Genomic DNA, 27,344 nt, shown 5'->3' with positions numbered 1-27,344 from the left:
AGACCCAGAATGGGATCTGCAGTGTTATGTGTTAGGACTACATAAACACCTTACACAAAACCTGCATCATGATTGTGAAGTGTGTATAATTCAGTTGCAGGACATCCTTTCAAAGTCTGAATGAAGACATGGCTGTGTTCAGTGTGTGTGGCACACAGCCCTAATCCGAAACAGAACTGCAGTTCCACCCTTACATGAGATTGCCTTTTGTCAAATCACTGGCACATGAAACTCAGATTCAGACTTACATCATACCCACGGACAGTGTGTCTAATAATTCCTGCAGTTTTTCTCAGAAGAGAGCTCCATTTAAAAAAAAAATTCCAGGAAGATATTACTGTGACTTGTCAAAGGATTATGGTTTAACTAACCTGCATACTGCTAACATACATATATGGTATAAAATGTTATCAGAACAATGATTTTGTAGGTTCAATTTATCTGATTACATGAAAACCATAAACCGGAACAATTATGTATATACCTTCAGAAATCTAATTATTAGAGTTAATTAAATACAGCAGAAAAATGTAAAATACCGAATACAAAACCAAAGAGGGAACTCATTTTTTCCCTCTGCAATACTTTCCAGTTGTTAATCTGGTAACAAAATGCAACTACCTCTGAAAGTGTTTTATTCTACACACTCAGTATGAAAATCCTAAACATCTACTTTCACAATACGAAGATGGCAGTGTGAAAATAAAAAAGAGCAGCGTGTCAATGTATCATGTAAAGTGCAACAAATGTTTCTGATTGCTAATGTCTTGTACTTAGCAATGCTCACAATTTATTTCGCTTTTCAACTGGCTGTTCTAGACGTGGCTGGGCCTTCCAGATTTAAACAAATACAATGGAAATTATTTACGTATACACATACTTTACTTTTGTTTTCTTAAATAATATACTGCAGCTCATGTGTTGTAAACTACATTATTTTTAGGCAATACATTTAGAGAAAATGGCACTGATGCAGATTTAAAAAATCATTCACTTTGGTGCAGTGGAGCATACCAGAATCACTGGAAGTCTTGATTTTCCAAAAATTACTTCCTTCAGAACTACTACTAAAATAGAATGTCATTCATATAAAATCCTCACTTTTGCTGGCAATTTTCTAGAAGTACTTGTCAAAGTTAAAGTATGTTAAAAAGTTAAATAAATAGGTAAAAAAATAATCCTTTCTTTTAAAAATTCTGAGATGACGTAGGATTTCAATTTAATGCTCTCCCATTTTTTTTAAACTATGTTGATCAGTTCTGTACAAGAAATCCACATTTTTAATTGGCAGGAATTTCTGTCTTTGGATAAAATAAATCTATGCATTTCCATACGAGGAACGTACCAGCTCAAAACTTCAAATTTCCTTTCTGTTAATGAGATAAAACATCTCTGTCCAGCAAATGCAAAATTTTAGAAATTCCATTAAGAAAGTTTTGATCCCATCCATGGTGTCTGTTCTTCTTTCCTGTTTTTCCTTCACAATGCATATCTTAAATTATTCTGTACATCAGTCTGTTCCATAGATTACTTCCATGGAAGATCCCATCAGAGCATAAGTACAGTTAAGAATGAACGTATGACCCACACAGTGCCTGGCACCTTGCTTATGCACCATCGCCATAATGTCAAGCTTATGTAAGGTTCAGCATTCTGCATCTACAGTGTGTACTGTTACAGCAGCCTGTAAGTGATGGCTGTGATGTAGTGCAGGGTGATGGTGTCTGTAGTGGTAGAATTTGTGACTTAGCAATGCTGCAGTCTGTGGTGGGCTATCCAAATCCAAGTCTTCATCATGATTACCAACATCAACTCCCGCTGACAATGGCTCGTTACTACATGGTGGGTTTTCACTGTCTTCTTGAGGACTCATAGTACTATACCCTGGAAAGCAAAGTACGAGAATGTGTGAATAACAAAAATCATTTCTAAAATGCAAATAAACAAAACCTAAGCAAAATTAAGAGCAGGTTCTAGAACTTTATACAATAACATACAAACATCTTAACAGACTATCAAGCTTGTGCCATTGACATTTCTCACAGCAACTGCAGAACTATAAAATATATGAATTGACTTAGAAAAGACAATAATATCAAAAGAAATAAAAAATAATACAAAAAAAACCCAAACAAAAAATAAAATATAAAAAAAAAAATAAAAACATAGTAGCAATAATATCAAAATATCAAGGCAAACCAATATTTAAAATACTATAAAGTAATAAAAACTAGTATAAAAAATGAATACATTTAGTAACATATTTAATTGTACGCATGTTTAGTGACATGATATCATTTTTACCTCCTCCTCAAAGATCTGTATGTTTCAGCCACTCAAAGTACATGGTAATTCAACTGGGGGCCTCCCCCACACTAGATATGTCAGGAGGAAGCTGAGGAAAAACAGCAGAACAGCTTACATGTTTGCCTCATCTGTTTCTTAGATATCAATGAAGCTTCCTCACGTGTAATCTTACAAGGGCCATCACAATTATGGAGACCAAGAAACATGTTTATAACTGCCTTATTGTAATTTGGGTCAGCCATTATACCGATGCAAACTAACTGGTCAAGAACACAATCTTCTCCTGGTGTACAGTGTCCAGATGAGTTCCCAGAATCAAGACATGTCTTGAGATCAGTAGGTACGATATTGGTGGGTTCAGATGGAGTCCTAAGTTCTCAAAGCATTCTAGGATAAAGTGAGGTGCCATCTGCATATCCTATAGGGTTGGCAGCTGAATCAGGCAGTAATGCAGATGTGGAGAAATGAGGATTCACCCTGATACTGCAGAAGGCAAGTGCTGGTTTTAGACACTTTGTAAATAACTTTTGTACAGTAGACAAAGGACAAGAGAGTAAATCGGACATGGGAACCCCTGCCTGAATATAAAGAAATGCACCCCTCCCCGCAGCTCGAGCATGTGAAGTCAAGTGTCCTTCAGGTCTACATGGCCACAAAGTTTTCAGGTAAAAGGAGTGGCAGAAGTGCTTGCAAGGTTAGTGGTCTTGAACCTTGACCCTTTTAAAAATATGTTTTACCTCCAAAGCTTCTTATTCAAAGTAAAAAGAAAATATCTGAATCCTCTTACTTCCCCAATTACTTCTAAAGATCATTTACTGAAAGTGCTAACTAAAACTAAAATACTTATCCAAAAGTACTGGACAATAGACCTGGTTACTTTATTAATACTGCTAAATATGCCCTTGCAAACACATGCCACAAACGGTTTAACCTATGATCTGATGTTGTCAATTTCATTTGTTCCTCAACAAATGGGTTTGAATCTGACCCTTGGATCCAACTCGGCCACTTTCTTTACATTCTGGGATCTGACTCTCGAGATCCTCCCACACCCATAATGCCTCTGGATCACTGAATTACCTCACATCTCGTTTGCCGCTCTTCAAGATCGGTTGGGATTATGACTGCTCGAGCTCTAGCAGGGTGTTCGTGAGTGAACTAATAACATTTTTCAATATATTTCAATATTTTTTCCTTTTCTTAGTGCATCTAAATATATATCTTTAATCTCCCTTACCTCTTTATATATTACAGTTTTAGTTTTCCTACTGTAAGGTACTCTAGGCTTGCCATTGCTGGTCATTTTCCTTTCTTTACCTTGGCCTGAGGTATTCCTTTTCTACCATAGTTGGTAGTAACTCTTTTCTGTCTAGTTTTTCTTTATCAACCAAAAACAGGGAGAGTGGATTCTCTTGTTGTGTTTGTTTTCAGTCAAGATTACCTTTAATTATTTTTGGTGGTGAATTGTGAGTTTTTTCAATAGGGCTGACAAGCCTACTGGCTTTAAAATGTACACTTCCTATGGGCATAAGATCCCAAACTTTGCTGCCCACAGGGAGTGCGTGTACTGTTTGGAGCCTGAGCATTTGGACACCACCTGCTCCACTTGTGTGTCTTTTAATGTAACGGCTACTTCTGATCACAAGAATAAGTTGATACTTAAAGGTCTTCTTCTGGCTTTGGCTCCTTCTGCTGGTACATCTTCTTCAGGGGCTCAAACTCCCTCTCAGAAGACTAAACAGACTAAGGAGCATAGGAAATGCTCCTCATCCAAGTCTCCTCAGTATGTACCTTCCTCTCGGCCTCTTGCAAAGGTACTTAAAACCTCAAATCAAAAGCCTCAGATCTGATACCTGTTGCCACCAAGTCTCCTCAGCTCCATTCACTAAGATTTTCCCTGGAGCTGGTCTCTCCTAGACTAAGGTCTCCTTTCCTTCAGGAGACCCCAAAAAAGTTGCCAGGGCTACCTTCAACTTCATTTTCGGTTAGGTCCTCCTGGAGTCTCTCTGAGTTAGGGGTGGATAGGCTGATGAGGAGGTTCCTCATCCAGATGGGGGTTCTGTCGGCTCTGTCTCCTATTGGATCTGTGAGCCTTAAGCCTTCTTTCTAACTTGTGCATGCTCCTCCTCCAACCCGACTGGCTGTTTTGGAGTCCTCGGCTCTGACTGCCCCGAGAGTTGAACCATCGAATCTGAGGGTCATGGCATCCTCGACTCCGAAAACTACCCAGATCTGATTGGCTCTGAATCTGTTGGAGCACAACTGGAGCAGAAGCATTGGAGCTGGATCTGAGGGGTTGACCTCGACTCCAAAGTTTTTGCAGCTATCGCTTCCTCTCGGAGCTTCGGCATTGGATAGCTCGGCTCTGACTCCCCCTTTGGATTGGAGGGTTCCTGGCCACAGGGTTGTCTGATCCAAGAGTTTTGGCCCTGGTAGGATTTCCCTCAGTGTCTCCTGGGTCTTTGGCATTCAATGTGGTGGACACGGTATAGTCTGTACCTAGACAGCCTTTAACTCTTCCTTCTTCGGATCCATGCCTCCAACCTCCTTTGGATGCTGTGGCCATGCTTCCAACCTCCTTTGGATGCTGTGTCCAAGTTCTCTCATCCTACACCTCAGGGACAGCCAGCCCAGATGAGCTTCCAAGAAGTTTCCACTGGGGAACTTCCATCTCTTCCAGCACTCCACTGGGGAACTTCCCATCTCTTCAGACACTTCTCCAGAGTATCCCACTGAGGAGGTCCCTCAGAAGAGATCATGCAAGAGGAGGCACCTGGGATTCCCCACAGGAACCCCTCACAGAGGACAATGACTTTGGTGAGAGGAAAGGGTCCCCTAGATCTCCACCAGAAGATATCTCGTTCAGAGAAAATATTAGAGATCCTTCCCTAAAGAGGTGGTTGGTCTGTCCAAAACCCTTCCCAGGCGGAATCAGTGTTCTTAGAATCCTTCGGGGCTGGACCATCTACTTCTTGGGTTAACCCACTTGCAGATGAGCTGATAGACCTGGTCGCCCACTGAGCATGGAAGGAATCAAACTCAGAAGAACTGATCCCTAAGTGCTCAGACAAGATCCTTAGTGCCCCGTCAGACATTGGACAAAGGGTGTTCATGTAGATGCAATGGTAGTTGCAGCAGCTACTAAAAAGGAGTTGGTTGAGAAGAGCTCCTCTGCCCATCCTCCTAACAGGGAGCCTAGGACATTGGATAAGTTTGAGAAGCAAGTGTATGCATCAGGGACCTTCTCTTTAGGGTCGCTGAATTATTTGGTGCATTTCACAAGGTTACAGAGGCACTTAATCACGGAACTCTCTAACTATCCCCGGGGGTCCATGTCTGTAGAGAAACAAAAGTCTTTCTCCTCATGACTGGTCACTCTACAATCCATTACTAACACGTGAATCTCACATGTGGCTAAGGGTTCCTCATGGGTGGCCCATTCAGGCATATCCATTAAGAGACATGCCAGGATGAGGTTGTGTGATTTTGTGGAGCCATTTAAGGCGTCATTCATGAATGCTCCTTTTGACGGATCTTCCCTATTCATACCAACAGTTAAAGAGGTGCTCTACCACAGTGAGAAGGATGGAAAGACCCTGTCTGCCACGGGAATCTGCTTTTCTAGCCTGCAGAGAACCTTCTCCAGGAATCAATGTAGTAAGAAAGCATGGTTCAGAAAATCCCAAGGGCTTTGCCAAGAATCATGTGGAGACTTTTCCCCCAGAGGCAGAGAGGAAAATAGCTCTAATGGAAGACGCTGCCCTTGTAGCAGAGGGGGTCTGCAGAACCAAGGTTCTTGAGATTCTTTTTCGGGGAGGCCTTTTCAGCTCTCCTGAAAAGTTACCGGACTGTCCCTCTCTGGAGGCAGTCAGGGGGTGCTTATCTTTGCACCCAAAAGCCTGGATAGCTATCACAAAAGATTCTTACGTGCAAAGGATCATATCCAGAGGATACTTCATTCCCTTTTCCCAGGTCTCTCCACAGACGACAAAGTCTCCCTGATGTTCGATCCAATCAGTGGGAACAAGCAGCTCTAGAAATTCAAAATTTGCTGGACAAGACAGTCATCCAAGAGGTCCCCCCCCCCACACCAAAGAGGATCTAGAATTTGCTCAAGATTCTTTTTAGTGACATAGAAAACAGGGGACCCTGAAGTTGAACCAGTTTGTAAAGAATTCCAAATTCTGGATGATTATGGTTCAATCCATTCTGCCTCTCCTTCAGAAGAATGACGATGTGCTCCCTCAATCTTCAGGGCACATACTATCATATAAAAATGAACAGACACTCTCGAAGATATCTACACTTCCGGCTAGGAGCCAGTCATTATCAGTTCAGAGCTCTGTTCTTTAGTCTCACCACAGCACCCAGGGTGTTCACCAAATGTAAGGCAGTGGTAGCAGCTCATCTAAGACTGCGTGGATTCAGAGTGTTTCCATATTTAGACAACAGGCTCGTCACCGCACTGACCAGGCATCTTCTGGAAAAGGCCAGAGATTACCTTCTAATTCTATCTCAGTCTCTGGGGATTATGATAAATCTGGTCAAGTCCCAATCTCAACCAGTTCAAGACTTGGAGTTTATAGGGGCTCATCTAGACACAATTAGTTGCCTAACTTTTCTGCCTCAAAATAGAATTCTTGCTCTGAAATCACATGTCAATAAAGTTTTTCCTCATCCCTCACCCCCAGCAAGATTAGTATTCAAAGTCCTTGTGTCGAGGGCTGCTGCAATAACTTTACTACCCACTGCTCATCTTCATATGAGAACTTGTCAATGAACTCCAGCAGTGCAATAGTCTTTTAACTGACAACCTCTACAACTTCCAATAAAATTATCTCAGGTTTACAGAAAATTTCTACTGCGGTGGATACATTCTGAAGAACAGGGCCGGCCTTAGGCATAGGCGAACTAGGCGATCACTTAGGCGCCGTAAGACCAAGGCCATAAAGGGCGCAAATTAAGTGAATTAACTTAAACTTTACTTCTCTCCACTTTTCAACTCTAGCATTGTGCCCGTTTGTACTGCAGCATTGCACCCTCCCCCACTTCTGTAATTAAGCACGCTTCATCCTCCAGTGCACACAGAACGCCCCCCTACTGTGTTCTTCCACCCCCCCTCATCTAGTTGATGAGTCTCAGTGACTGCTCTTGTTGAGGATTATTTAAAGCATCCAATCAGTGATGCTTTCGTTTACCACTGACATCCCTGGCTAGTGCGCCAATCACCAGTATATAATGCAGCTCACGCCCGCCTCTCACTCCTTTCCTCATTGACGAGATAGAGGCGGGCGCATCTATTGGCTGTCTTTACTTTCGCTTTCTGATCTGTGGACTGGTCGGCGTGGATTATCGGCGGTCTGATTCCCTTCACCATGTGGGCTACGGGCTACCAACTTGGATTTTTGCATTTTTTTTGTGCTTACTTGCTTTTGAAGGTAAGTAAGTTGATTCAGGCACGCAGCTTTCATGCTTATGCTACGAAACGCCAGATAAAATATAATATTGCTGAATTTGCTGTGTTTTCCTGCTCTGGCCTGGGTTAGCGGTTAGTTGTGAAAACTATTGTTTTTCCTGTTTTCTGCAGTTAGTTTTTTTGATCGGATGCATTAATTAGCTCGCTGGTCAGCTTAGCAAGTGCATTTCATAATCTTTTCTTAATGTGTGCCCCAGTGGTGAGCTGGACTTTACGACCATAACTTTGTTTGGATTATCAATGCCTGAAACCGTCCCATCATATCTTCACCATATTGTTAGTGGGTTTTTACCTTTAGCACTTCACCATGCAAAATAATGTGCTCCTACATAGTTCTAATGTCAGTGTTAGAAGAAAAGTGGGTATAGTACAGATGGTTTAAGTGGTGTTTCTCTCTGTTGGTTGCACAAAATTTGCACTTCAGTCCTGTTACCAACTTTGTATTATTGACTGGAGTGTTAAGAAATGTTTATTTCTGATAAGCACATAAAGAGCTTTGTATGATGATTGCAAATATGATTTCAGTACATCAGGATATTATTACAGACATGGCAAATTCATACTGTCAGAGTTGACTTTTCCAATATGCTGCTTATTGCAGGAAATAGAAAAGAATGTTCTAGTTAATAGAAGAGATTGCACTTCAATAATTTTGAAAAAGAAGCAGAAAAGTCTTTTCATTCCAAGGCTTAAAACAACTTTAGCATAAAAACTGCTTTATCTTAGCAATAATTGAAAACAATGTTTAATTATTGAAAAATAAAATCTGTCTTAGGTTTTAACACACATTAATTGAGGTTGTGAATATGACCTACACTACAGTTTTTTTATTAAGTGTTTTTATGACCTTTGTACATATATATATGTATATATATATAATTTTATCAGTTTATACATATGAATATATATATTTTATTATTACCTATTTAAACAATGTATTTTATGACTTGATTAGGAATTAAATAGGATATACTTATAAATGCACTTGCACTTTATCTCGTATAAGAGTTTAGTGATTTTACAACATCAATTCCTTTTCATTGTGTTTATTACACCTAACAAGTATTTATTCAATTAAGGTTGAGTGTTTAATTGCAGATGCACCACCTTATAAATATGCTTGTTAGTTGTTTGTAAATTTGTCTGATGAAGGTGAGACATTGGGCTCTCCGAAAGTGTTTTTGTGCTAACTTTATTCATTAAAACTAATATTTGCCCTGGGATTGTGCACTGTTGCTCATTTCTGTTTCTTGTTTTTTAGTGTAATATGTCTTGAACAGACTATACTTTTCCTAGTATGAAACTAAACTGTCCTTTGCTCTGTGTATCCAAATCCATGGTCTTGGGCACCAACAAGGTTCAGAAATTGGTAAATTAAATTAGTCTACTTTTTAGAACAGAACTGTAATTTTGCCAAAGAGCACGCAGCTCTCACTCTCTTTATAGCAAAAATCTATTTTCAAACAGTAGCGTCAACAGATTTTTTTCTACAGCATCTTTCAGTTTACTTTGCTTTATTACTTTTTTCAGAGTTTTATATCTGGGGCAAGTTTCCAATTGCACCTAATTCAGTCCTGCTTAACTGAACTGGTCCAGGTTATGCTCACATTTTGTTTTTGACTACTAAAGGCTGTTTCTAATGCAACACAGGCCATACACATTACAACTTTTTAGGGTTTATGCACTTGTTTTCACATAACCCTTTACTCCATTTTTGACACAGGAGTCAAATGACTAGAGAAGCCAGGGCACAGAGGCGAGACAAGCCATTAACATCACTCCAAGCCTGTGGTCAGTAGAAAAATGGTTGGGTTGTCTTAGGCTGAAGAGCTAGCTCTTTCATTTATCACGCTGCATCCATATAAATTGTTTTGCCACAGATGGAACACTTACCTTTTGCACCGTGTCATAAGATTCCAGTAACACTGATGCATTTTTCTCTTATTTCTTTCATTTTTTATCCTATATGTTTATTGTTTACATTATAATTGTATATTTTTCCAACACAGAAGTCTGTAAACCTTTGAGACTAATGACACTAAAGCAGGGATAGGAAAGAGACGCATTCATAGACTTGGACACAACTTCAGGAGCCTACCCTGACTTCACTGGGGATTCAGTAGATTTTTGGGCCTTGGTTTATGCATTTTTTTATTAAAAGGGGCACATGCATATACTAGGAGTGACAGGGTAGAAAATGCATCATTGTATGTAGTATTTAAATGCCTCGCGGCTATGTTATTAGACATGCTATCATGACAAAGTCAGGCATAAATCTTCTGCAATAATTATACAGCCATAAAAAGCTCTTACTTGCTTCTTTGTGTGTGGTCTTGAGCAATTTCTTTTAGCCTGTACTTTCCCCAGTTGAAGTTTCATCAGACCATACCTTGTGGAGGCTTCAAGCATTCCAGCTGTACATTTAGAAGGGTTGACCCTCAAATCCTTAGCTAGATTGAATCCAGAATTGTCTGTATCCTTAGCAGGTGGAACTCTCAGTCCTTACTGTAAATTAACATAATTCTTTGAAATGTGACTGAGACCCGATATAACTAAAAAACACTTTTTGCTGAAGTCTGCTATCTATGGTAGAGAAAGCTGTCTGCTCTTTAACTTGCTCTGTTAGAGGGGACTGCCTGTAAGATTTTTGTTTACGTCTAGCCTCATAAAGTAATGTGCTTTCCCTAACCTTTATACTAATTCATATCTTCAAGGCATTAGCTACGCTTCTATTTTAGAGACCTTTTAAGTTTACAGAAGTCATTGCAAAGTGTGATGGTGCCATTCATTTTTTACTCCAACACCAGTGATACCACCTGTCAAGCTTCAGGGATCCAGTAAGACATTTTCTTCTGACTTTATAACTATGTCATGCTTAACTAAGGTATTTTATTTTTTTTCTGTCAAGACTAACTCCATAAAATGAATAGCATCACCCACCCATGAAGCCAAATAATATCTGAAGTCAAAAACCTCCTGGAGTGATGCAGTCCTCAAAATTCACACAGCCAATAAAAATAAGATTTTCTTTATTAAAAAGTTAAGCGCTTTCGTCTCTGTTGAACTAGGGACTTCAGAACAAAATCATTAAAACCTGGTTCTGATTTTCCATGCATTTAAACATTGAAAGCTGGAGTGGCTTATGTGGGGGTGACCCATCCGTGGGTGTGGCTCAAATAGGGGTGTTCCTTGAGTATGGTGTGGGTGGGGCTTAAGGGGGCACCAGAGCAGTACTTCGCCTAGGGCGCTGTTTCAGCTAAGGCCGCCCCTGCTGAAGAAATTCGTCAAGGCTGCTCATTTGTCCTTCTTCCTCAGAAAGCCACGTTGACCACAGATGCCTCCCAGTTTGGGGGGGGGGGCATTTTTTGGGATGGACAGCTCAAGGCATGTGGTCCCAAGAAGAGACTAATTTGTATATAAATGTTCTAGATGAGAGTGGTGCTTTTAGCGCTGTAGGCCCTTCAGAGCTCTCTTCCACTAGGAAATATTGCTATTCAGATGGACAGCATGTCAGTAGTCTAGAACATCAACAAACAGGGGGGATCCAGATCTTACCCTCTATGGCAATAATCAATAAGTGTTTGGCAATGGGTGATCTCCACCAAACACTATCTAGCAGCAAATGCACATACTGGGGAAATCCAACATATTAGCGGACAAGCTCAACAGGACCATCCTGACTCCTCATGAGTGGTCTCTCAATCAATCAGTAGCAAAGATGATCTTCCTTAAATGGGGTCAACTGTGCTGTGATCTGTTTGCCTCTCTCCTCAACAACAAATACAGCAGTTTTTTTGCCTTAATTACCCCCCTCGGGACAGTCACCGAGAGATGCTCTAGTCCACGTTTGGCTCTCTGGTCTCCTCTATGCTTACTCTCCTCTACCCCTAATACCCAAGTTTCTTCAGAAAGCCAGTTAGTTGAAGAGAAAAATAATCCTCATTGCCCCCTTCTGGCCTTGACAAGTGTGGGTTCCCTTCCTATGGTTTCACCTAGTATGTCCTCCACGGACACTGGACCCCAGTCCAAATCTCATGTCTCACTCATCAGGGATGATTCATCTGGATGTGGCAGGCCTCAAGTTAACCACTTGGTTTCTGCAATTCTAATGATGGCTAGACAATCCAGGCTTTCCTATCCAGTTCACTGAATCCTTTCTTCATCCCACAAACCTTCAACCAAAAAGATTTATAAGAGCAAATGGAAAAGATTTTGTTTGTGGGCACATCAGAGAGACTTAGAGACCTTTACTGCTCCAAAGCTAACTATTTTAGATTTCTCTGCCTCTATTTTTCATACCAGTGCAAGTTTCTCTACCATTAAAGTACAGTTAGCAGCCACCTCCAACTACCACACTGGCGATAAGACTTCTCCTTTAGCTTCTACTAAGCTGTGCAAGGCTTTACTAAAAGGTACATTCTTACTTAGACCTCCAATTTGAGATCCCATTCCACCTTGGGATGTGACTTTGGTATTACAATTTTTAGTATAAACTCCATTTGAGCCCTCAGCTAAAGTAGACCTTAAGTTTTTATCTTGGAAAACTTGACTTTTTGGTGGCAATTGCTTCAGCTAGACCAAGCACTCCCCTCAGAACCACGGCATCTAATTTTTCACAAGGATATGGTTACCTCCGCACTAATCCTTCCTTTCTACCTAAAGTGGCCTCTGAATCAAACATTAATCAAGTCATTAACCTTCTAGGGTTCTTTCCAAATTTGAAAATAAAGGAGAATATAGCCTTCATCTCCTAGATGTAAATAGACAACTTAATTTTTACCTGCATAGAACCGAGAAGTTTAGCAAAGCAGATCAGTTGCTCGTTTCCTTTTCTAACACCAAGAGGAGAAAACCAGTTTCAAAGATTGCTATAGCTTAATGGAGAACAGATTGTATTTCTCCTGTTTATTCCTTGAGAGGCCTAACCCATCCCTATTTTTGTATTCCCCCTCTCCCTAAACTTAACTATAACATTGATCTCCCTATGCTTATCTACCATTTCTCTTAACATATTACTCACTCCCTACTACTTCTAACATTCTTTTACTCTAGCAATGACTTGCAACTCCCTTGTTTCTCTATGATTCCTAAATATGCTGTGTGAGGCTCATTGCTCCTACGGTTTTGTACCATCTGTAATCTTCTCATTTGGGTATATTCCTTGTTGCTCCATTACAGCATGTTACAACATGATTTTGTTCTTATATTATGTTTTACTTTCATTGTATACTGTAATTTCTTAAACTGTGTAATAATTTGTGAGCATAAGGTTAATTTTCAATTTGTATACTGCTTAAGGAGCTTTTTCTCCCCGGGCCTCCATTGAAAATGGGCCCTTCTCTGCTCAATGAACTATCCCGGTAAACAAACTGTCAAATAAATAAACAAAAAAAATAAATAACCTTACCAACACAACTGAAGGCACATTTAACCAGATCAATGGCTACTTTAGCTGCTTTTTAAGCTAGAGCTTCCACTGACGGCATTTCTGCAGCTGCCAGTTGGTCTAATGCTCACACCTTTGTTTCTCATTACAAACTGGACATCATTTCTAGGAAGACAGCATCATTCGGTTCTGCAGTGTTACTGAATATCCTTCCATGAGGGCCACTCAAGGTAATTGTAGCTGGAGACACTGTCCCATTCATTGAGGAATGAAGGAAAATTAAATCAGATATAAAAATTATGTATTCCCATGACTTCCATCTGTGTTGTCCATTTTCTTTCTTCCTAAACACCTGTCTCACCTTCTCCCATCCGTGTCTTTGGGAGTGACCTAAAAGAATTCTTATTAAGAATGGTTGTTCCTGTTTGAGCTCCTGACCTTTCAGCTATCAGTGTTCTGTCTTAGCTATTTTCAGAAATTTTTTTTTTACTGAGATATTGTATAATAGCAACAAACTAGATCTGAGGTAATTCAGTGATCAAGAGCATTATGGGTAAGGGAGCAGCTTGAGAGTCGGCTCCTAGAATCTAAAGAAAGTGGCCAAGTCAGATCCAAGGGTCGGACCTGAACCCATTCGTTGAGGAAGAATGAAAATGGAGAACACAGATGGAATGTTACGGTGAGTACATAATTTTTATTTTGGCTACTGGCTTTGGCTCAAATGAGTAGCGCACTGCAATGATGATGCCTCTCCACAACAATGGTCTTGTAATTGACCAGGGTAATTACAAACCTATCAGCTTTACTCATTTGCAAAGCCATAGTACATATTGTAACTGATCTTATAAGTTGTGATAACAAGAGTCTTATTAGACTTGGCCTCCAACTGTTTCATTTTGTGAAGGGTAGATACTGTCAATTTAATCTGTAAAACTTCTTCAAAGAGGTTATGGAGACTGTAGATGGTGGCCAAGCAGTGCATACAAGGTATCTTGACCTGGCCAAGGACTTCAACATCATTCCCCATGACAGTCATGCAAAAACTAAATGGTTTAAAAATCAACCCATATATATGTGGTAAGGAGAAAAGACACACTAGCTGAAAGGCATAACTTAAACAGTGCTTCATCAGAAAAAGAAAGCAACCAATGGTATCCTTTGGCTTGATGCTGGGACCACAACTTTTTGGTATTTACTTTTTAGATCTCTTGAGTAGAGAGCCAAAACCTCAGGCTAACAAACTTTGCAGATGAATGCAAACTGCGACTTAAGTCACCCTCTGACACACCAAACATCCAGAATGAACTCTCCCTAGTAAACTCTTGGTGTCCTAAAAAAAAAGAGTTCAAACTAAATGCCACAAAGTATAGTATCATCACTTTGGATGGATGATCCCTCTGCTCATCCTACTGTATAGACAACATATCACTGCAAAATGAAAATGTAGTTAGGGGCCTAGGTACTTGGGTTGATAATTTCCTCTCTTTTGAGCATCATGTGACAACGGTTGCCAGCAAATCCTTTTACTTAACTCAGTTAATTGGCAAAGGAATATCAACAAGGTCTCAAGTTGTATTAACAGCCTTACACTCAGCATTGATCTGCCCAATTACTGAGTACAATGCCCCTTTGGGGTGTATATGACTAAACATATCAAACAATTAGAAAGACCCCAAAGTTTCCAAACCAAAAAGTTCACAGGCCTAAAGTGCCTCAGCTAGCAAGAGAAGCTGGGAGTGCTGTTCCTTTTTCAGTGTCTTACATTCTTTTGAGAAGAGATTTCTGTCTCACTTATCATGCCTTTAGAGACTCGGTTGTCCAGGAGCTCCTTTTTCTCCACAAGTCCAGCATGTCTACCAATATAAGGATTTAAATCTTAAACGACAAACAAATAAAATACAGTTTTGGAACTGGTTTATAACTCAGCACCTCTTAAACTAACATGTTATGCAGTGCAACTCATGATCTTCCTTTAAACATAAACCAGATGACTGGTTGTTTACCTACAAATTTACTCCAGAATTGACTGGTACAGTGTAACCTAAGGGAAGGTACTGGCAGAAAGTGCATGGTTATATTACTCAGTGGCCTTGGTATATCCATGGACCAGATCTATATTAAATCATCGAAAACCCACTTAAATGAACGGCATTTCATTGGAAATGCTGTTCATCAAATTCCACTCTTGTATATACCAACTCCGAGATCACACTAAAGTGAGTAAAGGGAAAATTTTCCGATCTTCACTGTACCGTGATTTCAGTATGAACAGATCGACTAATGGCATGTTCGAAGTAAGTGCACAGAAAATGCCGTTCACTGAACTGAATTTTCAGAGATCTAATATAGGCCCCCATGGACCCTTTCTTCTTGGGATTACAAAAGGTCTTGAGTAGAAGCTTTTGTTTTGTTACTTTGCCTCTCTCAATGTTAACCGCTAACAAAAGGTGTTGTAGCAGAGACTGAACTATGTGCCTTTGAGATTTTTCAGGAAGTGTTTGCCTTCTGCAATTTTTTTCCACTCTTCTACAACAATGGCCAGGTGACCCCCTACTCTTTGGATGTCAGGATGAGGAGGAGAAGAAAAAGGGTTTGGAAGAGTGGGTTTGAGTGGAATTTGACAGTTAATGGGAGGGAAGAAAATGGGTCATTCACAGATGATCCTTCTTGGGGTCTCACCCCCTTGGGCCTTTAAACTTCTCTTGCTGATGGGCTTGTTATTTATAACTTTTTTTTTTTTTTTTTTTTACCAGAAAAGTCTGACTGGGCACAAGTCCCATTTTCAGTGGAGGCCCAGGGAGAAATGATCCATTTTACAGAATGAGTAGAAGGTAATTATACAAGATTTACATACATACATGGACTAGTAATGACATGACAGTTAAAAATAAATAAATAAATAAATGAATGTACATACATAGAAAGTACAGTTTTGTACCTACCATAAATGTAGATGTTCGAGTGCTAATACAGCTGCAGTAATCACAGATGGGTTCTCTGCCGTCAGGCGGGTCCTCGGTTGGCCGAATTCCAAAGTCTAGGTCCGGCGTCGGTTGTTGTCGCTTTCTTTCCTGACGTCAGTGGGGCAGGTGTATATAAGACACAGCCGACGCCATTTTCTTCAGTCTTTCTTGCCCCAGATGTCAGGTGCCCCCAGAAGGAAGGCAATATATATATATATATATATATATATATATATATATATATATATATATATATATACATGCAATGCAATATAATCAAAAATCAGTAGTTGTAAGCAAATATACCATAGAAGGATAACCCAATCAGGTTGTATGAAGAGGGGTTAGACCCTAGGCCTTTACCAAGAGGGAAGGAGGAGGAAACCTGTACTGCAGCTGTATTAGCACTCGAACATCTACATTTATGGTAGGTACAAAACTGTACTATGTTCATCGTGCATACAGCTGCAGTAATCACAGATGGGTAGAATCCCAAAGCTACGCACAGGGTGGTAGTCACTAGGTGGAACTGGGATGAGCCAGAATGCCCTTCAACACAGCAGTGGCAAAGCCTGCTCTAGTTTTGGAATATAAAGGCAGGTGGTAGTGTTTTGTGAAGGTATGCACAGAACTCCAAGTGGCTGCCTCCAAAATATCTTTGGTAGGAACTCCTCTGAGGAAGGCTGTAGAGGTAGCTGTGGCCCTGGTGGAGTGGGATCTGATGCCTGCAGGGACAGATTTTCCATGATAGGAGTAACAAAACCGTATGCAGTGGCCTATCCATTTTGAAATTGTCTGTTTGGTAACTGGCTTCCCTTGAGCTCCTACAGCATAGGACACAAAAAGTTGTTCTGATTTCCTAAAGGGCTTTGTTCTGTCCAAATAATAACGTAGCTGTCTATGGATGTCTAAGGAGTGTAGCAGCTTTTCCCCTTTGTTTTGAGGACTGGGGTAAAAGGTAGGTAAGTGTATGGTTTGATTTAAAGCTACCCTGGATACCACTTTAGGCATAAATGACGGATTGGTTCGAAGGGAAACCCTGTCCTGATGGAAGATGAGAAAAGGTTGCACAGCCATGAGGGCTTGTAGTTCCGAAACCCTACGAGCTGAGGTAATGGCCAGAAGGAAAGCTGTTTTCCAGGACAAATATTGCAAATCTGTTGAGGCAGCTGGTTCAAAGGGAGGCAATGTTAATTTTTCTAGAATGTAATTAAGATCCCAGGCTGGTATTGGTTGTTTCCTTGGTGGTCTTATATTCTTAGCCCCTCTGAGGAACTGTCTTAACAGTGGGTGAGAGAATAAGGGTGGATCCGTGTTGAATTCTGCAGAAATGGCTGAGGCATGGATTTTTATGGAGGAAAATGAAAGTCCACTGTTCAGCAGCTCAGCTAGATACTGTAATACCTGAGGCAAAGTCAGTTTTCTAGGGTCCTGGCCTTTTTTCTCATTCCAAGAGCAAAACCGTTTCCATTTCGCAGAGTAAGCCTTTCTAGTAGATGGCCTTCTGGCCTCCAAAATGACATCCTGCACCTCTTTGGAGAGTAGGGTCTGTTGTGGTGTTAAGGAATTTTCCATGCAGCGAGATTGGGCGTTTTCAGCTGACTGACGAGTTTTGTAGCTGTGCTGAGTCAGTAGAAGAGGCATTAGAGGTAGGGACCAGGGAGGAGTAAGTGTTAGGCTCCTCAGGAGTGGGTACCAGTGTTGCCTTGGCCAATCTGGAGCATTCAGTATCATCTTCGGTCTGTCTGCTCTTGCTTTCAATAGCACCTTGGGCAGAAGAGGCAGAGGTGGGAAAACGTAAACTGTCCATGCTGTCCAACTGAATGAAAGGGCGTCCACTCTCCATGCCTTTGGATGAAAGGTCCTTGAACAAAACTTTTCCAATTTATGATTCCTGTAGGAGGCGAAGAGATCTATGTCTGGCCTCCCCCACGCTTGGATTATCTTTGTAAACACTTGAGGATGCAACTTCCATTCGTGTGGATCTGTCATATTTCTGCTTAGATTGTCTGCCAGCGTGTTTTCCAAGCCTGGCAAGTACTGTGCTTGAAGTTCGATTTGCCATTCCAGAGCCAAGCTCCAAAGTGTCATGGCTAGTCTGCACAGGGGGTATGAATGTGTTCCTCCTTGTTTGTGTATGTACCACATTACTGTGGTGTTGTCTGTTCTTATCAATAATTGTCCTGGATGCAGGAGGTCTTTGAAAGCTGTAATTGCATTTATCACTGCTAGCATTTCTTTTTGATTGATGCGAAGGTGCTTTTCCTTTTTTGACCATTTGCCCTGAATGCACCTGTCTGTCATGTGCGCCACCCAGGCGTAATCTGAAGCGTCTGTTGTGATGACTTGTTTTGCTTGAGGCTTGCAAAATGGTAGACCTGTGTTTGTTTGACATGCTTGGGCCCACCATAGAAATTCCTGTTGCAAACATGGAATTATTGGTATTATTGTTTCCAAACTGTGGCTGTGTTGAGACCATAGTTTTTTTAGGTACCATTGAAGTTTCCTCATATGCAACTTTGCACATGGGATTAAAAGAATGCAAGATGCCATGAAGCCCAGAGCCTGCAGGATTTTCCTTGCAGTAAGCCTGGTACATTTTGCTAGTATTTTGAAGTACTGAGTGAGTTGCCCCTGTTTTTCTGGCATAAGATAGGCCATCTGGGTTTGTGTCCAAGTTGGCACCCAGGAAAGTTATTTTCTGAGATGGTGTTAGCCTGGATTTCTCTTTGTTGATTGTGTATCCCAGAGACTGCAGTAACCGTGCTACATAAGCCAGATGTTCCAGAAATATGTGCTTGCTGTCCGCTTGGATCAGGCAGTCGTCCAAATAAGGTTAAATTTGTATCCCTTGAAGTCTGCAGTAGGCAATTACTGATGCCAGGCATTTCGTGAATACTCTGGGCGCAGTAGATAAGCCAAAGGGCAATGCAGAGAACTGATAGTGGATTGAACCTGCAAGAAATCTGAGGTATCTTCTGCAACTTTGTCTGATTGGGACATGCAGGTATGCCTCCTTGAGGTCCAATGTTACCAGCCAAAACTCCTTGCCCAGCATGGGAAGAAGCTGCTGTAATGTGAGCATCTTGAATTTTGGTGCAGTAAGAATGTGTTTAGGATGGATAAGTCCAAAATGGGTCTCCAGTCGGTTCCTTTCCTTGGTACCAGAAATAGTCTGGAATAAAACCCTTGACCTTGTTCGTGAGTAGGTACCTCTTGAATAGCTTTCATGTCTATGAGCTTTGAAATTTGTAGTTGTGCCTCTGCCCTTTGATTGTGTGGCAGGTTTGGCATGCCTCTCATTTTTGGAAGAGTGTGAAAATGAAATCTGTAGCCTCTGTTTATAACATCCAGGATCCATTTGTCTGTTGTGACAATATGCCAATTTCTTGTAAATAATGCCAGCTTTCCTCCCAAGGGTGCTGCCAGCTGAGACTTGCTTGGCATGGAAAGGAGGAAGTCATTGGGTTTGTTTCCTGCATTGTTGTGCACTGTCTTCGCCACCTCTTGGTGCTGGAGTTTGCCATTGCCTGCCTCTATATGATCCTTGTGATTGTCCTCTGCCCCTTGTGCGCCTGTATCTACCCCTTTGGGGCTTGTCCATGGCTGGAAAGGACCAGTTTTTAGAAGGCCAATTTCTGCTAAAACGTGGTGGTTGAACCTGTAGAAAAGCTTTGACAGTTTGCATAGATTTGGCTTTTTCTTCCATTTTCCGTAATATCTCCTCAGCATTGGTACCAAATAACACATCCTTTTGTAAAGGAGCATCTAGAAGTTTAGCTTTCACATGATCAGGCAAGATTTCTTCCCTAAGCCAGGCATGTCTACGAATGACTGATCCTGTAACAGCAGCTCTACTTGAGGCCTCTAGGGCATCATAGCCACATTGTAAGGTGTGCTTACCCACTTGTTCTGCACTATGCATCATATCCTGCAACTCCTTCATATCTGGTTGTTCAGGTTGAGACATTTTATTTCTTAATTGTGATAACAGAAACTGCTGATATTTAAGCATATGAAACTGACAATTTAAAGCCCTCATGGCTAGGGTGGCCAAGGTATAAACCTTTTTTCCCCACCTTTCTAAGGATCTTGACACTCTTTCGGAAGGTAGTGGATTCTTAGCAGTAGAGGCCTTCATTCCCTTGGGGCCTTGAGAAATGGTTTCAGGGTCAGCATTATGGCTTTTGTAAAGAAAATGGTGAGAGTTAGGAACTCTGTAGTACCTATCAGGCTTGACTGGGGCAGGAGGCAGGGAATCCGGATTAAGGCAAGCCTCCGAATAAACATCATCAAGTATGTCCAAGACAGGAGGTATCGCCAGAGGTCTGTGTTGAGGTAACAAAGGAAATTCCCTAAGTCTTTTCTTGGAATCAGAAAAGTCTTGGCCTTCCCAATGGAAGTGTTCCCTCAAGGTGTGCAAGGTTTCCCCAAAAGAAAAATCCTCAGGAGGAGATACAGAAGGAATGGACTGCTCTGCATCAGAATCTTCAAAAGGGGAGTAAGAGTGTTCCTCTACATCAGAATGTTCTGAAAAAATGGAGCCCTGATCAGAAGAGGGAGAATCTTCCTCCACTCTGGGTCTCTTGTCTGGAGGGGGTTGGGAAACCCTGATAAGAGTAATTAAATCCTCAGCCATTTTAAGCATCTGTTTTTTAGGCATGGGGCCTGGAGATGGGCCCTGTGCAACAGGCCTCTTGGGATGCCTGGCTGATTTGGACTTAGTAAAGGCCTTAATGGAAAAGGAGGATGAAGGTCTAAAGACACCATGGGTGGAAGTGGTCCTGTCCACAGTAGGAGGCTCAATGCTCACAGTGGCTTCGGTGGTTGTAGTCTGGGTATGGGCCGAAGTACCTGCGGTCTCGGTTACAGAAGACACCGCCAAAGAAGTGTCGTCGGTAGTCAGGGACGGCATAGGTGTCTCGCTGAGAACCGGACCATGTGTAGCCAGTTTTGACGTGGTGTTGGTGGGGATGCGGCCCTCGCGTGTCGGTCCTTGTCCTTGCGTTTTTTGGACAAAACGGTAGTCGGAGTCTCCGATGACATTTTATAATCAAAGGCTGTACCAAAAAAGTGTTGGGCGAACTCCGCCCAACGCTTAATAGTGCGTTTATTGAAAGTAGCACAAAAGCGACAGCCCGAGACGTCGTGGTCTGGGCCTAAACAAGGTATGCACAGGGAATGGAAATACTTATGCGGTATTTGCTTCCCACAAGAAATACAATTGTTAACTTTTTCTGACATCGGTCTGAGGCAAGAAAAGTTTCCCCAACGGGGTACTTAGCTTTAATGAAGACTTCGGTTTCCAATTTTCAGAATTCAGGAGCTGGCCGACCGGCACTTGCGAACTGCTTCTGCTTCGGGCACCGCGCGGCAAAAAAGACTGAAGAAAATGGCGTCGGCTGTGTCTTATATACACCTGCCTCACTGACGTCAGGAAAGAAAGCGACAACAACCGACGCCGGACCTAGACTTTGGAATTCGGCCGACTGAGGACCCGCCTGATGGCAGAGAACCCATCTGTGATTACTGCAGCTGTATGCATGATGAACATCAGTAAATGTACATACACAGAATAGAAAATGAATATACATAGAATTGTAATGATATAATAGTCAATAAAACATGACACACATGAAAAATACAGTAACATATTGGCTAATATCAAGCTTATAAGAGTCTAGTTATTTTCAAATGGAATCTGCTGAAAACAGATACTGAGTAGGAGACGGTGAAGCAATTACAGGATGGAGATGGTTACAGATTATGCAGCAGTATTAAGGAGGTTCAAGTAAAAGGGAGACAGAGATAGTACTGGAGAGGGATAGGTGATAGTCAGATAGTTAGAGATTGTGAAGAAGTATCTATATTATGGCCAGTTACACAAAAGACAGGCGATGGTAAGGGTCGCAGATTATCCAGGATTTTCTTTTTTCTGGATATTTTCTCTTGTACTGGCCTTTTTTTTAAACCTTTTAACTGTTTCATTTTCCTGCCTCCAGTGATAAGGCCAACTGTTGGTGGGGCTGGTTTGCCTGTACCTAGGAAAAGAGATGGTATTCCTACTTTCCTCCTGATTCATAACTACTTGTTCCACAGTGGGTCCAAAGAGTAGCTCCGTGTCCAGTGGCACACTAAGGAATCACATTAGAACATGACCTGGCAGGGGTTGAGTCCTCAACCTCATATGTCTCTGATTGACAGACACAGTGGCTGAATCTCAGCATCATAGCCATGCTTGACAGCATGCCTGTCAGGTTGACAGATGAAGAGGCTAAATCCCAGCATCTTATCTTTGAGAACTTAATTTTCAACCTCCCCTGCCTTGTCTTTTCATTTCAGATAGGAGAGTCTCATGACATTTTAAAATATCTGTTTACCACTTTATGCTCTGAAGGCTAGGTTTGCAGAAGTGTAAACTTTCTTCCCAAATGCTCCACTATCTCAATTGCTTTGTCAGTGTCCGTTTCACTGGAAAGTTTTGGCTACACCCCCATCAAACTCCTTCCTGGCATGAAGGAACACCACAGATGGATCAGCAACAGTAATTTTGAATAGGCATGTAAAAGAACCCACAGCCATGCCAAAACAGCCAGGTTTGCTAGGAGCAAGGGGTTGTGGAGTCAGGATTCATGGACTCGCAAGTAAAAGCATCCTCTAAGGCCTCTATTACTGGAGGTATAGCTAGAAGTCTTGGCTCTATTAATCTAAAAGCTCCCTATATTGTTTCTTGGCAATAGGGAAATATTTAGTTCCCACTTAAACAGATCCATCATACTACTGAAGGTAGCACCAAATGTGTGACACTCTGGTGGAGAACCAGAGTTTAAGGTCTCCTTAATGTGTGCATCATAATTGGTGGTGGTGGTGGTGGAGGATAGTACAGTTGTGTACACTTACCATAAATGTAGATGTTCGAGTTTATTCACTGTTGCAGTCATTACATTTGGGTTATCTGCTTGCAGGTAGCCCTCAGTTGGCCTGATTAACAAAGTCTTGGGTCCTGCGTCGGTTGCTGTCCCTTCTTCCATGACGTCAGGTCATCAGGGGTATAAAACATGCGGCCAACACCATTACATCAGTTTTTCTTGCCCGATGTCAGGGAATGGGAAGCAATTAAATATAAAAGTACAATGATATACCTCCAACAAAAAAGCAAATACACCAAAAGACTTTTAAGCATAGTAAAGGAAAGTAGAGGTATAGCCAAAAGAAGTTAGGGGGCTGGAGGGTGGATAACCAGGAGTGAAACAGTAAATACACTCGAACATCTACATTTATGGTAACTGTACACAACTGTACTATGTTCTTCGTGTTTCACTGTTGCAGTCATTACATTTGGGTAGATTCCCAAAGCTATGGTTGGGAGGAGGAATTTAGATAGCACTAGGACCAGCTATAAGGTCCTGCAAGACTGCAGTGGCAAAGCCAGCTCTGGATTTAGAGAAAACTGGCAAATAATAATGCTTGGTGAAAGTATGTACAGAACTCCAGGTATCAGCTTCTAGGATGTCCCTGGTAGGGGCGCCTCTGAGAAAGGCTGTAGAGGTAGATGCAGCCCTGGTGGAGTGAAGTCTGATCCCCTGTGGGATAGGTTTTCCATGGTGCTTACAGCAGAAATGAATGTAATGGCCTATCCATTTAGAAATGGTTTGCTTTGAAATAGCCTTCTCCTCTGCCTCTGCAGCAAATGCCACCAGCAGTTGTTCAGATTTTCCTTTGAGGTTTAGTCCTGTCCAAGTAGAATCTAAGTTGTCAGTGCACATCTAAGGAATGCAGTATCCCTTTCTTTTTGTTCTGTGGATTGGGAAAGAAGGTTTGCAAATGAATGGACTGATTAAGAGCCACACTGGATATCACCTTGGCCATGAAGGTTGTATTGGCTCTGAGGGACACCCTGTCCGCAAGAAAGCTGATGAAAGGCTCCACTGCCATATGGGCCTGTAATTCAGATACCCTTCTAGCTGAAGTGACTGCTAAAAGGAAAGCTGTTTTCCAAGAAAGAAATTTTAAGTCTGCAGTAGCAGCTGGCTTGAAAGGAGGTAAAGTGAGTTTCTCTAAGACAAAGTTAAGGTCCCAGGCTGGGGTTGGAGCTCTCCTGTGTGGTCTCAAATTTATGGCCCCTCTGAGGAACTGCTTGATCAGTGGATGAGAGAAGATGATCAGTGGATGAGAGAAGAGGGAAGGTTCTGTGTTATAATGAGCTGAAATGGCTGAGGCATGGACTTAATGGAGGAAAAAGACAGGCCCTTGTGAAGCATCTCAGTTGAGGTAAACTGGGTGCTGCTGTGCTCATCCCTTGAGACTGGTTCCGGCACAGAATCATTTCCATTTTTCATCATAAGATTTTCTAGTACTAGGCCTCCTTGCCTCTAAAATAATATCCATCACAGGTTTACTGAGGGATGGTAAAGGAGAGATTAGGTAATTAGCCAGGCTGCAAGGTTTAGTGTTAGAAGCTGAGGGTGCAGAATCTGGTTCTCCTGCTGAGACAACTGGGAAGGAGTCTGAGGCAGGTGCCATGGGGATAACAGTGACACATTGCACAGGAGGGGGTACCAGTTTTGGCGTGGCCAGTCTGGAGCAATCAAAATCATCCTTGGTTTGTCCTGTTTGATTTTTAGTTGTACTTTGGAGAGCAGAGGCAGAGGGGGAAAGGCACTGACTAACAGATTTTTCCAGCTGAAGGACAGAGCGTCCACTTTCCAGGCTTGTTTGTGGGGAGTCCTTGTGCAACATTTGTCTAAATGGTAGTTCTGGGGAGAGGCAAACAGGTCTATATCTGGGCTCCCCCATTTGCTTGTCAACATGTTGAAAATCCTTGGTTCTAGTTTCCACTCGTGTGGGTCCATGAGGTTTCTACTTAGTCCGTCTGCCAGTGTATTTAATTTTCCTGGCAGAAATTGAGCTTGTAGGTGCACTTGGTAGCTCAAGGCTGTGTTCCACAATGCCATGGCTAGTCTGCAGAGGGGGTAAGAATGTGAACCCCCCTGCTTGTTTATGTACCACATAACAGTGGTGTTGTCCGTCTTTACTATTAGTTGTCCTGGAAGAATGTGGTCCTTGAAAGCTGTCAGAGCATTCTTTACAGCTAACATTTCTTTTTGATTGATATGCAGGTGCATTTGACTTGGGTTCCATTTGCCCTGAATGCACTTCCCTGCCAGGTGAGCCCCCCATGCATAGTCTGATGCATCTGTTGTTAGGGTTTGGGCGGCAGGGGGTGGTGTGAAAGGTAGTCCCTTGTTTTGGTGGCAGGCCTCTGCCCACCAAAGGAACTCTAGGCATAGGCAAGGTATGATAGGAATCACTGCTTCTAGATCCTGAGAATGTTGACACCAAAGGCTTTTTAGATACCACTGTAGTTTCCTCATATGCATCTTGCATATGGAATTAGAAGAATGCAGGAGGCCACGAACCCCAAGGCTTGCAGTATTTGTCTTGCAGATAGCAGGGTTTTTGTGGCCACTTGCTTGAAGTAGGTTGTCCAATTAATTTGTTTCTCTGACGTGAGGTAAGCCATCTGGGAAGTTGTATTCAAGCTTGCTCCCAGGAATATAATTTGTTGACAGGGTACCAGGTGTGATTTATTTCCATTTATGGTGTACCCCAGACAAGTTAGAACCCTTTGTACAAAGGCCAGATGATTCAAAAGTATGTCCTGGCCTTCTGCCTGAATTAGACAATCGTCCAGGTATAGGTATATTTGAATATTTCTTTGCCTGCAAAATGCAATAACTGGAGCTAGGCACTTTGTGAATACCCTGGATGCAGTAGATAAAAAGAGCAATACAGAGAACTGATAGTGCGTGTAGCCTGCTTTGAAGTGTAGGTATCTTCTACAAGATTCCCTGATTGGGATGTGCAGGTATGCTTCTTTTAAATCTAATGTTGCCAACCAGGCATCTTTGCCTAGCATAGCAAGTAATTGGCGAAGAGTCAGCATCTTGAATTTTGGAATCTCCAAAAAGGTGTATAGAGTAGACAGGTCCAGGATAGGACACCATGAATTGTCTTTTCTGGGTACTAGGAAACGTCTCGAGTAGAAACCTTGTCCCTTTTCCTCTTCTGGTACCAACTGAACAGCCTCCAAGCTTAAGAGAGAAAGTACTTGTTTTTGGGCCTATGCCCACTGATTTGGGGGTAATTCCAGCCACCCGCTTGGTGTTGGCAACGTGTGAAAGTGAAATCTGTATCCCTGGGACACTATATTTAAAACCCATTTGTCCTGGGTAATGGGTTCCCAGTTCTTTGCATGAAGAGCAATCTTTCCCCCCAAAGGGGCAGTCAGTTGATAAGTGCTTGGAAATTTTAAAAGGAAGTAATTGAGGCAGTTTACCATAGGGGGGAGTCTTATTACTCCCAGATTTGAAAGTGGAGACCCCCCCCCCCCACTGCTTAGTCCTGTATGTCCCCTGGGACTGAAACCTGGGTTTTTTGCTGTGTCTGGGTTTGGCTTGAGAAGACCTGGAAGGGGCTAGAAAGGACCAATTGTTAGAGTGCCAGTGCCTACTAAATCTAGGAGGCTGAACTTGTAAGAAATCTTTAAGAGCCTGCACAAATTTAGCTTTATCTTCCATCTTTTTAAGAACTTCCTCGGCCTTGTTGCCAAACAGGCGGTCTTGATTTAAGGGAGCATGCAACAATTTAGCTTTAACATGATCAGGCAAAGAATGCTCCTTAAGCCAAGCATGCCTTCTGAGCACAGACCCAGTAACAGCAGCCCTGCAAGAGGCCTCTAATGAAACAAAACCACATTGCAAAGTATGTTTTCCAACCTGTTCAGCAGAATACATTAAATCCTGTAATTCTTTATTTTCCATACAGTCAGGAATCAACATAATTTTCTGTTTAAGCAATCCAATAACATGTTGCTGATACTTTAACATATGAAACTGGCAGTTTAAAGCCCTAATGGCCAAGGTTGCAGAAGTGTAAACCTTCTTACCCCATCTATCCAGTGGCCTGGTGTCTCCACCAGAAGGGATAGGACTTTTAGCAGTAGAAGCCTTAATGCTCTTGGGCCCCTGTGAAATAGTCCCTGGATCCGCAATAGGATTTTTAAAAAGGAACTTGTGTGATTCAGGGACCCTGTAGTATCTGTCAGGTTTTCTGGGAGCAGGAGGCAAGGAATCAGGGGTCAAACTAGATTCTGAAAAAGCATCATCAACAATGTCTAGTACAGGAGGAATAGCTAAAGGCCTATGCTGAG

General features: G+C 41.9%; 1 protein-coding gene across 1 annotated transcript in view; it reads right to left on the bottom strand.

Moving 5' to 3' along the window:
* Positions 1–765: 765 nt before the first annotated feature.
* Positions 766–27,344, bottom strand: part of CACHD1 (cache domain containing 1) — a 1,377,863-nt gene continuing 1,351,284 nt past the window's right edge. The window contains exon 27 of the mRNA XM_044085560.1: positions 766–1,884. Within this exon, the coding sequence (XP_043941495.1) occupies positions 1,646–1,884 (239 nt within the window). The 3' untranslated portion in view covers positions 766–1,645. The remainder of the gene's footprint in view (positions 1,885–27,344) is intronic.

This window comes from Protopterus annectens, chromosome 10.part0 (assembly GCF_019279795.1).
Source record: "Protopterus annectens isolate FY-2018-M chromosome 10.part0, PAN1.0, whole genome shotgun sequence".
Lineage (NCBI taxonomy): Eukaryota > Metazoa > Chordata > Ceratodontiformes > Protopteridae > Protopterus > Protopterus annectens.
The sequence above is the reverse complement of the archived record's forward strand: the minus strand, read 5'-3'. Positions and strand labels throughout refer to the sequence as shown.